We start from the raw sequence: 15851 nt of genomic DNA, 5'->3' as shown, positions 1-15851 counted from the left end.
GTAACAAAAAATACTTTATATAGTGTTGATATATTTATATAGTGTTTATATGGCATGGTCTGTGTTATTGTGTATGTGCACTTGCATGTGTGTATACTTGTACATACACATATATACGTACATGTATTTCTTAATAGGTGTACAAAGTAAAAATAAATATGCTTTGATAAAATCAGATTGCCTTTTCAATAATATTAAAAGTTAATGATAAGCATTAATGCATCTTTGTAGCGTCTTCTGATGACTGCTAGCCCTGACTGGTTTTCAACCTTTTGTTGATTGAGAAAATACAGAATGTCAAAAGCTACTGTCAGTTCAGAACTGTTTTTAAATTAATCTATTTATTACATATATTTTTATGTACATTGGAAAAGTAGGCTAGGGAATATTCTTTTGCCTGTAGAAAATGTTTGGTGCACATAGATTTGAATACCTCTTGGTAGCAATTTCAAGACCCTCCTCCCCCAATAGAAACCATTGTACTTTGTTGATACTGGTTAAAGCAGGGTCCTTGAAGACAGCAGATACTTGTCACATGGGTTTTGGACAAGGTATTAAGAGGTTTTCAGTGAAGGCCAACCCAAGATTTATGTATTAGAATCAGCTCTCTCTTCTCTTTGATGCTAAAGGCAGATTTGTTAGATCACATGTCTCTCTAAAGAAAAGCCCCTGATGCTGGACCAGTGGCTGATTTTATATCCTGTGGCACCTATAAGTTTAGACATGGTTTATAGAAAGTTCTTTATAAGCAAGAATGTTAAATAAAATTTTTAAGTATCAGGGCCGGCCCCGTGGCCAAGTAGTTGGGTTCGCACGTTCCGCTTCAGCAGCCCAGGGTTTCTCTGGTTCGGATCCTGGGCACGGACCTGGCTCCGCTCGTCAGGCCACGTTGAGGTGGCGTCCCACATGCCACAACTAGAAGGACCCACAACTAAAAATACACAACTATGTACCAGGGGATTTGGGGGAGAAAAAGGAAAAATAAAATGTTTAAAAAAAAATATTTTTTTAATTGTTTAACTACTACTTGACAGTGCCATTTTTTGGAATTAAATTGTTTATTTTTTCTGCAGGAGGTTTTAGGGTACAAAGTGGACTACCATGTGTCCCTGTATATTGTGGCTGTACTGGAGTATATCTCAGCTGATATTTTAAAATTGGCTGGTAATTATGTTTTTAATATTCGACATTATGAAATATCTCAGCAGGACATTAAAGTGTCAATGTGTGCAGATAAGGTAAGTGTTAAAGATATTTCACCTTTACTTGAATAATAATGATTGTATGTCACTTCTACCTTCGCCTTTTTTTTATAAATGATTATTTTAGTAGGTTTTGTAATTCCTGGTATTGGAAGACAGAAAAATGCTGGCTTTACAGACTAACCATGATATTTCCAAGTTTTTCAGCATCTGATGGGGAGAATCTCTTTTTTTCCCCATCACAGATCTTTTACCTACAGGAAGAAACATCCAACCATCAAAGCAGTTTTAAGAAAAGCAATTTGAGTTTCATATTTTTAGAAAGAAAAAGTATATGGAGTATTCAGATACTTTTAAGTATAAGAAGTGGTTTTGTTAAACATACTGTGATTTCACAGTAGTTTAGTGGGGCACAGGGAGAGAGGAAAAGACTTGGCAATGCCCAAGTTTCTTCCTTCTGATAGTTTTTTGTTACTGGTTTGCTTCTTCCTTGACTATAAGCTACTGGGGAAAGAAATTGATTCTTTATTTTCCTCTCTCCTCCTTTTGTTCCCTTTCTACTTTTCCTTCTTTTTTTTCTTACTTTTTAAATCAACGTTTTTGAGTACCTCTTATGTGCTAGTCACTGCCCTGAGCGTTGAAGATGCAAGTGAGCAAGTCAGCAACCCCTGTGTTAGAAGGAATTGATTTTAGTGGGAAATAGAAATATTGTAAACAAGTAGTTGGAGTACAATGTAATTAAAGCTATTATACAAATAAATCAGAGGTCCAGTGGAGACTATAACGTGGGGGAGAACAGGAACACCTCACAGAAAAAATGGTTAAACTAGACCTGTAGGCATGAATGACCCCCAAGACCTGGCGCGTGCCAGTGGTGCTCTACCTGGACTGCACGTCACAATTACCAGGAGCTTTTAAAGAAGACTGATGCCTGCATCCCACCCGCAGAGATTCTGGTCTCCTTAGCCTGGTGGGACCGCCAAGCCTCAGTGTTTTCAAGTTTTTTGAAAGCACCCAGGTGATTCTGATGTGCGGTTATGATTGATAGCCATTGTACCGTATGCCGTGCCATAGTCTCAGAAAGGATTTTTCACTGAAATTTTCTAGTAGAAATTCCTTGTTATTTCTATTTTGACTTCTAAAATTACGATTAAATTTTTTTTTACTTTGTTTCTCTCTCAAGCTTTTAGAAACGTTGCAAGTACAATAAAAGTACTGCCCTGTGTCCTGCGCTTGAGAGTAAGTTGCCAGTATAGTGCAGTGTGTCCTACAAGCAGAAATATACTCCTCCATAACCACGGTATGACAATCAAAATCCAGGAAATTAATGTTGACGTCTTATGCCTTCTAATCCTCAGACCCTATAGAAATTTTGCCACTTGTCCCAATGATGTCCTTTTATAGCAAAATGAACCAGTCCAGAATCATAATATTTCGTTATCATGTCTTTTTTCTCCTGCTTCAGTCTGGAACAGTTCCTTATTCTTCCTTTCACTCTTAGGACCTTGACACTGTAAGAATTACACCAGTTTTTGTTTAAAATGCCCTTTACTTTAGTTTTTTCTGATGTTTTCTCTTGATTAGATTCAGGTTATGGATTTGTGGCGGGAATATCATAGAAGTGATGTTGTGTTCTCCCCTTGCATTTTCCCACATGGCACACAATTTTGATGCATCATGTTACTGGTGATGTTCACTTTGATCATCTGATTAAGGAGTTTTGTGCCAGGCTTCTCTACTGTGAAGTATTCTTTTCCTTTTTTTTAATTAATAAATGTTTTGTGGAATATTTTGAGACTGTGTGAATATCTTGTTCCTTATCACACTTTAAATTTATTTGTTTATTTTAATATGGACTCATGGATTGTTGTTTTATTCAATGGGCCATAACCCATTATTTATTTATTTGGATATTCAGATTGTTCCAGATTTGTCCAATGGGAGCTCCTTTAAGTTGGCTTCTCTGTTCTTATTGTTCTTTGAACACTCTTTTGACATAAGACATTCCAGGTTCAGCGTATTCTTTACCTGCTGCTCAAGCCTGGAATTAGCTGTTTTCTAAAAATTCTGGTTCCTGGTAGAAGAGAATGATACTTAGAAACCAAGATCTGGGTGCTAGATGAGCTCATTGCTATTGGAGTGTCACTGCTCTCGTCTCTTAGAGGCCAGAGTTAGGGAATATGTGTGTTTGTATATATGTATTTGTGTGTGTGTGTATACATTATATATATACATGTCTATTTCTCATCTGTCTTTATAGGAGTTCACAGATCTCTCCAATCCAAATTCAATACCACAGGGTTCATTTTAGCCTTCCCTTTTTCATATTTGTAGCTCCCTTCTCTGATGGCGAAAAACCTGGCTCCCATTTTTCTTAATGTATTTTCTTATTTGATCATTATTCTGTATATAACCAATCTCTCAGCAGGCCTCTCTCCTCCCACTGGTGTAGGCACCCTCCTTAACCCTATTTTCACTTAGAAACCCTTCTCCCCCCTTTGTATACGCTCTCCTTACCCCACTCAGGTTCTGACAATCCCGTGTTGGGCTGCTGCTGGGCCAGCTTCCCATGCAAATGCCCTCCTTACCCACTTGGGCTCCACCACCCTGCATCAAGGTGCCGTTTCGTGGACGGTCTCAGTACCCCGATGGGTCCTGTGTCAGGTTGGCCCCTCTACAGGCACCCTCCTTACGTCACCCTGAGGTGGGCCGTCACAGCGTTTCCCACCACCACCTGTAGGGACTCCTGCCTTATTTGCCCTGTTCCTCTCCGGCTCACCCCCACCACTGGCCTTGAACAAAATTGTTGAGGAACTGTGGGAAGGAGAGATTTTATACTATATTTGAAGTTCACCTTTTCCATGACTCTTTTTAAAGGCAAAAGCAATTAAATTCTAAACAATTACACAGTTTCAGAAACAAGAGAGACTGAATCCTCACAATGAACTGACAAGTGATCACATAGCCTCTGTTTGGGCACTGGGAAACTCATTTCTCACAAAACTGTTCATTCATTTTTATAAAATTCTAGTTAGGTGAAATGTCTTTCCTGTGCAAGGTTAAAATAACTTCTCTATTAACTTTCATTCATTCATTCTAATTCTGTCTTCTAGACTACATTGAATAAGACCAAACTGTTTTTCAGAATAAGTCTTTCAGTTATCTGAAGCATTTTTCCATGTACTAAATCTTCACCTTTCAAGACTTCAAAAAACAGTCTTCATGTGACAAGCTTTTCAGATCCCATTGTTAATCCTGCTCTCAGACTGCCGTTTCTAAAACTCAATACAATGGTCTGGATTTGGTCTGACCAACACTGAGTACAACGAAACGCCCACCTTCCTTGTTCTGTATGCCATTCTTTTATAATTTGAGCGTCAGTTATTTGGCATCCATGTCATTCTATTTACTTAGTGAGTTTGCAGATGTCTAAACTCCCTAGGATTTTTCACATGACGTACTATTGTGTTATATCTTTGATTTCTAAAAACTTGTGCTGTTGATTTTTTTTCATGTAAGTTTGAACTCAAATTTATACCTAGAAAATTTCATACCGTTGTTCAAGAGACTATGCTCCAGCATATCGATGTTATAAAAATCTAGTTTTGTCATTCACCATTTTAGATATCCTACTTAGCTTTTTATAGGTTTGCAAATGTGAGAAACTTTGTTTTTGTTGGAATTATTTATTAAAAATATTGAAAAAGAGTATGAGATTTCTCATATTCGTTATTAGAGGTGTTCTTCTGGGTTAATAAAGTACTACTTTTTTTCCATTAAGGTCTTTTAGTCAGCTACTATTTCACCTCTTGTCTAATTCAGAAGTTAATAGACTCTCTGTAAAGGACCAGAGGGTTAATATTTTAGGGTTGTGTGCCATACAGTCTCTCTTGCAACTGGTCATCTTTGCCTTGTAGCAGGAAGGCAGTTGTAAACAAATAAATGTGGGCTGTGTTCCAGTAAAACTTTATTTACAAAAACAGGCAATGGATTCAGTATGGCCTGTGGGCTATAAGTTTGCCCATCCTTTTCTACCGTGATCCCAAGTTTGTCATAAGAGACTGTTGTATGCTTAGCTAGAATCCAGGTGCCTTTATTTGTGGATCTAGTCGTGTGAATGGAATAATGAGATTAGTGTGACATGGTATGAGCTTAGTAAATCTAAACTGATTTCTAGTGATCACCATTTCAAGAGCTCACAAACCATCTGTTTAATAAGCTATTTGAACAAATGATTTCTAGGAATCTGTATAATTTTCCAGACAGGAACTTGAAATCAACCTTTTTTCTTTACATTTAAAAATAAAAGCAACATTTGACTATTATGCGGTATTCTGACACATCAAAGATTGCTGAGGATAGTTAGATGATCACAGGAAAGGATTGTGGCACTCAACCTGTACTATACATGTCACTATTAAGGAAAATGATATTCAGGCTGGAAAAATAGAAGAGATGTGCTTAAGAGGAAAATTGATGTTTAAGAAAGGGGCTGGCTCGGTGGCACAGCAGTTAAGTGCGCACGTTCTGCTTTGGCAGCCTGGGGTTTGCCGGTTCGGATCCCTGATGCAGACGTGGCACCACTTGGCAAGCCATGCTGTGGTAGACATCCCACATATAAAGTAGAGGAAGATGGGCACGGATGTTAGCTCAGGGTCAGTCTTCCTCAGCAAAAAGAGGCAGGGCTAATCTGCCTCAAAAAAAAAAAAAAAAGGACACGAAGGGTCACGTCAGCAACATGGCGGTGTGAGCTCACGTGGGACTCTCTCCCCTCCAAATTACAACCAAAAAGAGCAACTGCTTTCCAACCAAAAAAAAAATCCTAATAACAGAAATTGGCAGAGACCCACAGCAGCCAAACGATGGAAGGCAGAGAGGCTGGAGCCACCCTCGGAGGAGCTGGAACGGGGTAGGAGAGAACTTTACTCCCTCCCCTAGAGACTGGGATCACTGAGGCGGGTGCAGGAAGGAGCGGGTGCGGGAAGGAGCAGGGGAGGGGCCGCGCATCCAGGGATTTTCCAGGACTCCCACCGCCGGTGCAGTGGAAACCTGCTAACGGGGAAAGCTTTCGCGTGGGGGACCCCAGCAAGCCAGGGCCCCAGGAGACCAGAGAGCGAGAGCTGATCCAGTCCAGATCAGCATGAGTGAAAGTGCCCCTCCTCCCCCAACCCACACTGCACGCCCCCATCGGGGCTGAAGGTGGAGGGCTCAGAACGCAAGCCTCTTGACCCCCATCTAGTGGTGACAGGCTGTAACTGCAACTGAATAATAGCATCATGCGCAAAAACCGCTTCTTTACCATCCAGCAATTTATAAAAGCTCCAGTCCCAAAGGAAAACAATAAAAATACAGAAGTAGGTCCTGAGGACTTGGAAATAGGTAAACTAAGTGAAGATGACTTCAAAATAGCTATCATGAAAATATTCAATGAGTAAAGGGAAATATAGAGAAACAAGTCAATGAGTTCTGGAGTTACTTCACAAAAGAGATTGAAATTATAAAGAAGAATCAATTAGAAATACCAGCGATGAAAAATACAATGGATCAGATAAAACAAAATACGGATTCTCTGAATGCCCGTGTAGACACCATAGAGGAGAAAATTAGCATAATCGAAGATAGACAAGCTAAATGGCTCCAGAAAGAGGAAGAAAGAGAACTAAGAATTTTAAAAACCTGAAGAAAATCTCAGAGAAATAGCTGACTCAATGAGAAAATGCAACTTAAGAGTCATCGAAATTCCTGAGGGCGTGGAAAAGGAAAATGGAGCAGAAAGTGTGCTCAACGAAATAATAGAAGAGAACTTCCCGAATCTAGGGATTGAGAGAGAAATGTATGTGGAGGAAGTTTTCAGATCTCCTAGATTTGTCAATGTAAAAAGACCTACTGCAAAGCATATAGTAGTAAAAGTGGCAAAAATGAAGGACAAAGAAAGAAAACTCAGGGCAGCAAGGCAGAAGAAAATAACCTACAAAGGAACCTCTATCAGACTTTCAGCAGATTTCTCTACAGAAACCTTACAAGTTAGGAGAGATTGGAGTATTCAAAACTTTAAAGGATAAAAATCTTCAGCGAAGAATACTCTATCCAGCAAAAATATGCTTCAGATATGAGGGAGAAATTAAATCTTTTCCAGACAAACAAAAGCTAAGGGACTTTGTAGTCACAAGACCTCCACTACAAGAAATCCTCAAGAAGGCTCTCATACCTGAAAAAAAGAAAAAAAGGGATGAAGTGGTCACAAAACACAGAGTAGGGAGACAGATAGAGTCTGAATAGGATAGCAAATATTCAAGTATAGCATTAGGATAAAGGGAAGTAAATCACCAAAGCAAAGACAGTCTTATCACTCTAACCACAAATTCACAACACAAGTTGGAATAAGAGATGAAAATAATAATTTAGGAGGGGAGGAGGAAAGGGACTGAAACAGTCTAGCCTAAGGAAGTAAGAGACCACCAGAAAATGGACTATGTTATACATGAGATTCTGAATACAAACTTCAGGGTAGCCACTAAACTAAAAAACAGAACAGAGACACAAAACATAAATAAGGAAAAATCTAAGAAACCCAGCATGAGAAATTGCAGTAGTCAATGGGTAGGCTAAAACACACAGGACGAGAAACAAAGGAAACACAGGAAAACAGGAAAACGAGCAACAGTATGACAGCATTAAGCCCTCATGCATCAATACTCACCCTCAACGTAAACGGACTGAACTCTCCAATAAAAAGACACTGAGTGGCAAAAGGGATTAAAGAACAAGATCCAACAATTTGTTGCCTCCAGGGAACACACCTCAGCTCCAAGGACAAACCCAGGCTCAGAGTGAAGGGCTGGAAGACAATACTCCAAGCTAATAGCAAACAAAAGAAAGCAGGTGTCGCAATACTTATATCAGACAAAACAGACTTCAAGATAAGGCAGGTAAAGAGAGACATAGAGGGACAATATATAATGATCAAAGGGACACTTCATCAAGAAGGTATAATGCTTATAAATATCTATGCACTCAACACAAGAGCACCAAAGTTCATAAAGCAACTATTAACAAACCTAAAAGAAGATATCAAAAATAACACAATAATAGTAGGGGACCTCAACATCCAACTCATATCAATAGACTGATCATCCAGACAGAAAATCAACAAAGAAACAGTGGAGCTAAACGAAAAGTTAAAACAGTTGGACTTAATCGACATATATAGAACACTTCATCCAAAAAGCTGAATGCACGTTCTTCTCAGGTGCGCATGGAACATTCTCAAGGATAGGCCATATGTTGGGAAACAAGGCAAGCCTCTACAAATTTAAAAAAATTCAAATAATAACAATCATCTTCTCTGATCATAATGCTGTAAAGCCAGAAATTAATTATAAGAAAAGAGCTGAGAAAGGCACAAGGATGTGGAGACTAAACAATATGCTATTGAACAAGCAGTGGATCAGTGAAGAAATTAAAGAAGAAATTAAAAACTACCTGGAGACAAATGAAAATGATAACATGCCATACCAACTCATATGGGATGCAGCAAAAGCTGTACTAAGAGGAAAATTCATCACAATTCAGGCATATCTTAACAAACAAGAAAAATCCCAAATCAGCAATCTTAAACTACACCTAACTGAATTAGAGAAAGAAGAACAAACAAAGCCCAACGTCAGCAGAAGGAGAGAAATAATAAAAATCAGAGCAGAAATAAATGCTATTGAAACAAAAAAGGCAGTAGAAAAGATCAGTGAAACAAAGAGCTGGTTCTTTGAGAAGATGAATAAAATTGACAAACCCCTAGCCAGACTTACAAAGAAAAAAAGAGAGAAAGCTCAAATAAAATCAGAAATGAAAGAGGAGTAGTAACAACAGATTCAGCAGAAATACAACGGATTGTAAGAGAATACTATGAAAAACTATATGCCAGCAAAATGGATAACCTAGAGGAAATGGATAAATTCTTGGACTCCTGCAATCTCCCAAAGCTCACTCAAGAAGAAGCAGACAATTTGAACAGACCAATCACAAGGAAAGAGATTGAAATAGAAATCAAAAGCATCTCAGAGAATTAAACCCCAGGACCAGATGGCTTTCCTGGGGAATTCTACCAAACTTTCAGAGAGGATTTAATACCTATCCTTTTCAAGCTATTCCAAAAAATTAGGGAAGATGGAACACTTCCTAACACATTCTGTGAGGCCAACATCACACTGATACAAAAGCCTGACAAGGAGAGCACGAAAAAGGAGAACTACAGGCCAGTATCGCTGATGAACATAGATGCAAAAATTCTCAACAAAATTTTGGCAACCCAAATACAGCAATTCATCAAAAGGATCATACATCATGATCAAGTGGGATTCATACCAGGGATACAGGGATGGTTCAACATCCGCAACTCAGCCAATGTGATATACCACATCAACAAACTGAGGAATAAAAACCACATGATCATCTCAATAGATGCAGAGAAAGCGTTTGACAAGATCCAACAGCCATTTGTGATTAAAACTCTGAACAAAATGGGCGTAGAAGGGAACTACCTCAACACGATAAAGGCCATATATGACAAACCCACAGCCAGCATCATACTCAGTGGGCAAAAACTGAACACCATCCCCCTGAAAACAGGAACAAGACAAGGATGCCCTCTATCACCACTCTTATTTAACATAGTACTGGAGGTTTTGGCCAGAGCAATTAGGCAAGAAAAAGGAATCCAAATAGGGAGGGAAGAAGTGAAACTCTCGCTGTTTGCAAATGACATGATCTTATATATAGAAAACCCCAAAGAATTCGTTGGAAAACTTTTAGAAGTAATCAACAACTACGGCAAAGTTGCAGGGTATAAAACCAGTTTACATAAATCAGTAGCATTTCTATACTCTAATAACGAGCTAACAGAAAAAGAACTCAAGAACAATACCATTCACAATCACAAGAAAAAGAATAAAATACCTCGGGGTAAATTTAACTAAGGAAGTGAAAGACCTATACAATGAAAATTACAAGGCTTTTCTGAAAGAAATGGACGACAACATAAAGAGATGCAAAGACATTCCATGCACAAGGATTGAAAGAATAAATATAGTTAAAATGTCCGTTCTACCTAAAGCAATCTACAGATTCAATGCCATCCCAATCAGAATCCCAATGACATTCTTTACAGAAGTAGAACAAAGAATCCTAAAATTCATATGGGGCAACAAAAGACCCCAAATTGCTAAAGCGATCCTGAGAAAAAAGAACACAGCTGGAGGCATCACAATCCCTGACTTCAAAACATACTACAAAGCTACCGTAATCAAAACAGCATGGTACTGGTACAAAAACAGGTGCACAGATCAACGGAACAGAATTGAAAGCCCAGAAATAAAACCACACATCTATGAACAGCTTATCTTCGACAAAGGAGCTGAGGGCATACAATGGAGAAAAGAAAGTTTTTTCAACAAATGGTGCTGGGAAAACTGGAAAGACACATGTAAAAGAATGAAAATTGACTAATCTTTTTCACAAAATATTTCACAGAAATAAACTCAAAATGGATCAAAGACCTAAAGCTGAGACCTGAAACCATAAGGCTTCTAGAAGAAAATGTAGGCGGTACACTCTTTGACATCAGTATTAAAAGGATCTTTTCAGACACCATGTCTTCTCAGACAAGGGAAACAATAGAAAGAATAAACAAATGGGATTTCATGAGACTAAAGAGCTTCTTCAAGGCAAGGGAAAACAGGATTGAAACAACAAAACAACCCACTAACTGGGAAAAAATATTTGCAAGTAATACATCCAACAAAGGCTTAATATCCATAATATATAAAGAACTCACACCTCAGCAACAAATAATTAAACAACCCAATCAAAAAATGGGCTGGAGACATGAACAGACATTTCTCCAAAGAAGATATACAGATGGCCAATAGGCACATGAAAAGATGTTCATCATCACTGATCGTCAGGGAAATGCAAATCAAAACTACACTAAGATATCACCTTACACCCATTAGAATGACAAAAATAACTAAAACAAATAGTAACAAATGTTGAGGAGGTTGTGGAGAAAAAGGAACCCTCATACACTGCTGGTGGGAATGCAAACTGGTACAGCCACTATGGAAAACAGTATGGAGATTCCTCAAAAAATTAAAATTAGAACTGTCATACGATCCAGCTATCCCACTACTGGGTATCTATCCAAAGAGCTTGAAGTCAGCAATTCCAAAAGTCCTATGCACCCCAATGTTCATTGCAGCATTATGTGCAATAGCCAAGATGTGGAAGCAACCTAACTGCCCATCAAAAGACGACTGGATAAAAAAAATGTGGTATATATTTACAATGGAATACTACTCAACCATAAAAAAGAACAGAACCGTCCCATTTGCAACAACATTGATGGACCTTGAGGGAATCATGTTAAGTGAAATAAGCCAGATAGAGAAGGACAATCTTTGTATGACTCCACTCATATGAGGAATTTAAACATGTGGACAAAGAGATCAGATTAGTGGCTACCAGGGGAAAGGGGGGGTGGCGGGTGGGCACAAAGGGTGAAGGGGTGCACCTACAACACGACTGACAGACAATAATGTACAACTGAAATTTCACAAGATTGTAACCTCTCATTAACTCAATAAAAAATTTTTAAAAAAAAGGAAAAGCAAGAGAGAGCAAGAGTACAGAGCTGCTCTGAAGAACTTCATTTCTCTCAGCCCCGATGTAATAGGAGCAGAGTTCTGTGTTTTTTTCTTTCGTGATAATATTATTCCATCTCTTCTAAGAACTGGCTGTAACTTGTTTATGGTTCTTGTTATGAACATGACCAAAAAGTGCTTTTTATTATCCTAACCTTTCTTCTGATACTTAACTCATTTGGGCTTTAGCTTTTTTTACAGGTCTTATAGTTGACAAACATATACAACACATGTATGTTCTTTAAACAGATATCTTTTGTGCATTTACTGTGTGTCAGATGCTGTGGATTTTAAGGTGAAATCGTAGTTCTTAGAAATTTCAATGCAAGTTAGGTGCTTCTATAGGAAAGAGAGAAGATTGCTAGTGGAGGGCTGAAGCCAGTGGAAGAGATTCTGATGGGGAGTCAGGAAAAGCTATACAAAAAATTATACTTGAGCTAAGCGGTGAAAGTGGCCGGGGATCTTTCAGATGAATAAATACAAAGTTGGAAGGGAAGGGAAGTAAGAAGACATTCTAGACAGAGGAGGATGGAAGGAACTGACCAGATTTAAGAGATGTTCCTGAGTTACAGTTAACAGGATTTGGGGACTGATTTGATGTAGAAGTTGAAGTGGTAAGTTTGGGGTAATGACAGGTTTTCCATTTAGGAAGACCAAATCGGTGATGATAGTATGGCTGATTCTCAGGTGAAGTATACATGTATAGGTTTGGTCAGACAGGGAGATATCTAGCAAGCCTTTTGTAACACTTGTCTAGAGTCCAGAAAGATGCCACGGCTAGAGGCAAATATTTAAGGAGTCATTATCATCTAGGTAGTAATTGGAAGTCATCTAAAATGAGCTTACTCAGGAGAAAGTATAGCAGACATTTCCAGCTGGTGACAGTGAATACAATCTCCAGGTTTGTTTCTTAAAATTTTGAGGCCCAGCTCCGTGGCCGAGTGGTTAAGTTCACGCGCTCCGCTGCGGCAGCCCAGGGTTTGGATCCTGGGCACAGACATGGCACCGCTCGTCAGGCCATGTTGAGGCGGTGTCCCACATCCCACAACTAGAAGGACCTGCAACTAAGATATATAACTATGTACGGAGGGTTTGGGGAGAGAAAGCAGAAAAAAAAGAAGATTGGCAACAGTTGTTAGCTCAGGTGCCAATCTTTAAAAAAAAAAATTTTGAATTACTTGCCATCTATTTGTGTTTACAAATCTGAGAACTTCACATAAAAGTGTAGATTCCAGACTCTTCTTGAAAAAAGAAAATGAAAATGCCTGACACACAATTGCTGGTGTTGAACACTGCCATTTGTCTTTAGGTGCATGCACCTTCCGTGTGCCACGATCCCACTACTTCTTAGAGATTACCATAATGTCACCTGCCTGACGCCTGTTGTGTTGTGTGACCAAAACAGTTCCAAAAACAGAAGCCTGCGTTGGGTGCTGGGGAAGGTGGGTGGTGGAGAAGGAGGCCCCACTGACAGAGTGGTGTATCAGCAGCCAAGAGAAGAGAAAGTTTTAAGAAGCAGAGAGTGGTCAGCGGTGTCAGTAACTGGAGAAAACAAGTAAGAAGGCTCTAGGAGGTCATTAGTGAGAGCAGTTTCAGCAGAGTGATGAGCTTGAGAGATGAGCGGGAATAAGATGTTAGACATAGCAAGTATGGACCACTTTAAAAACATTCTCCGGTGGGGAAGAGAAAACTGTTCTGTCACACCTTTGGTTCTTTTGCATGTTTGTTTAAGATCAGATTTCGTCAGCTCATTCCCTGTTCAGCCCCAGTGGTTTCTTGAAAGGTCTAAAGTGGGTGGGACCTGGGGGTAATGATGCTCAGTGGCAGGAGAGTAGTGGCCTGAGTGGGCAGCGAGGAGGAGAGGGGTTTCCCTTGCCCCAGGAGATGGGGCTAAGGAAGTAGGCTGGGTTAGATTGCAAATGGCCCTTATCCTCACGAAATTAGGATTTTATGATGAAGGTAACAAATACCAGTATCATTTTCATGGAGGGTATGACACAAATTTGGTTTAGGAACATGATTTTGGAAATGGAGTTGGGAAGACCAGCGGCAGGGAGAGCATGTTGCAAGACGTGGGTATCCTCGCAAGTGACAGTGCACACTTACTAGTGGAAAGCATGCAGCGGGGAAAGAACTGACCAGGTTTAGGAAATCTTGCAGAGTCAGAGTCAGCAACATCAGGAGGGCAGGGTTCGTGTTCGTTCCCTTCACTGCTGTGTTTTAGCAACACCTGGCACAATTTCTGGTGGTCAATAGATGTTTTTCAGAGTGCATAAATGCATGATTATCTCACATGTGTTGTCAGAATTTCCTGTCATCCCCTTGAAGCTGTTTTACTTTTCTAAGCTTCCTGTTTGGGATTGTGCCTTTCTCTTTTCCTGAACTCTAAGAAATTTTTAGTCAGTCTTGAGTATATAATTAAGTAGATCCAGTTTTTCTTTTCTTTTTGGATTATTTTTAATTCTAAAAAGTATGGTCACCTTTTCCTATTGCTTTTGATTTACAGCTAGTTCTTGCCTATTGGTTGACTTAGGAAGCCCATAGCAGCTATCTTTACTATTTTCTGAAAGGGGAAATTGTCACCACAGTAGTTTAAGGCATCTGTGCGATGGTTGGTTTTAACAAATGAACTTAATATGAGTTGTTGATGTAGTAAATATGCATCAGAAAAGCATCACACTGTTAGTCTGTCATGTGCCTCTGCAATAGTGTCATTTCATTTTCTCCTTTGAACTCTACCCAAGTGCATTCAGCCATCCTTAACGTGGGACAAGGAACTACCTTTTTGAATGCTTACTGTATTAGTAGTGTGCATTTATATACATTACCTCATTGAATTCTTTCATCAGTTGCATTTTATATCTATATATGGAGTCTGACTTTCAAAAGAATAAATAACTTGTCTGTAATCATAGGTAAGTAAGTGGTTGAACTGGGATTTTGGCTCAGATTGTTGTTCTCCAAAGGTGTGCTCTTTTTGCTATTGTATATGTGTATTTGTGTGTGTGTGTATCTGTGTATTACGTATATATGCATACACACACATGCACTTATATATATATTTCACTATTGCATTTATCTTATTTCCAGAAATATTCACTTTTCCATATCCAGTTTCATTTTTCCCCTTCAACTTTGTGTATTTCTCTTATTTTGAATTTTCTCATCTAAATTAGGCTGTAAATATACACAACTGTCATTGTTTAATGTTTTAATTCCAAGTACTTTGAGGTGGTTTTGTAGAAGTAAGGAAAGCAGATTTATACGTTACTGGTTTATATTTCTCAGGTTTTGATGGACATGTTTGATCAGGATGACATAGGTTTGGTTTCTCTCTGTGAAGATGAGCCGAGTTCTTCAGGTGAATTGAATTACTATGACCTTGTCAGAACTGAAATTGCAGAAGAAAGACAGTATCTCCGGGAACTAAATATGATCATAAAAGTATTTCGAGAAGCCTTTCTTTCTGACAGAAAGCTGTTTAAACCTTCTGTAAGTACTTTTTGCGTTTGAAATTCTACCCCGGAAGTCAAATAGTAGCTTAAAATCACAAATAGTAACTTTATATACATCATGAGTATATAAAACAAAAATGTTCTTTTATGTAGTATTTGTGGGTTTTTAAAATGTATGAATTGTTATATTAATGTAATAAGTGTGGTGACAGTGAAAATTAGACACAAAATTAGAAAGGGTGATTGCACCAGAATGAAATCTTTTTCTGCTCTGCAGTATCTGAGATTTATAGTCATTCATTTGAAGATGGTGAAAAAGGTGTACGGTCTAGAAAAGAAAGACTTAGGCTTTTCTTGTCCTTTGGTAAGTACTTTAAGGCAGTTGGTGAAAGTTTTAACAGTGGAACTCTTCCAAAATAAAAGTTTATGCAGAATGTCACATAAACAGAGACAGAGCTGCCGTGTTGGAAGACAGGGTGGGAGCGGGTGGTGGGATGGCA

At 38.8% G+C, this 15851-nt stretch overlaps 1 protein-coding gene across 3 annotated transcripts in view; it reads left to right on the top strand.

Moving 5' to 3' along the window:
- The window catches only part of SOS2 (SOS Ras/Rho guanine nucleotide exchange factor 2), an 88563-nt gene that overhangs the window by 20716 nt on the left and 51996 nt on the right, over positions 1–15851 (top strand). For all 3 annotated transcript variants that reach the window (XM_070588767.1, XM_070588758.1, XM_070588764.1), the window contains 2 exons: positions 1074–1238; positions 15185–15388. In XM_070588767.1, the coding sequence (XP_070444868.1) occupies positions 1074–1238; positions 15185–15388 (369 nt within the window). The remainder of the gene's footprint in view (positions 1–1073; positions 1239–15184; positions 15389–15851) is intronic.

This window comes from Equus przewalskii, chromosome 1 (genome assembly GCF_037783145.1).
Source record: "Equus przewalskii isolate Varuska chromosome 1, EquPr2, whole genome shotgun sequence".
Classification (NCBI taxonomy): domain Eukaryota; kingdom Metazoa; phylum Chordata; class Mammalia; order Perissodactyla; family Equidae; genus Equus; species Equus przewalskii.
Note: the sequence above shows the minus strand (reverse complement) of the source record. Positions and strands in the feature narration are given on the sequence as shown.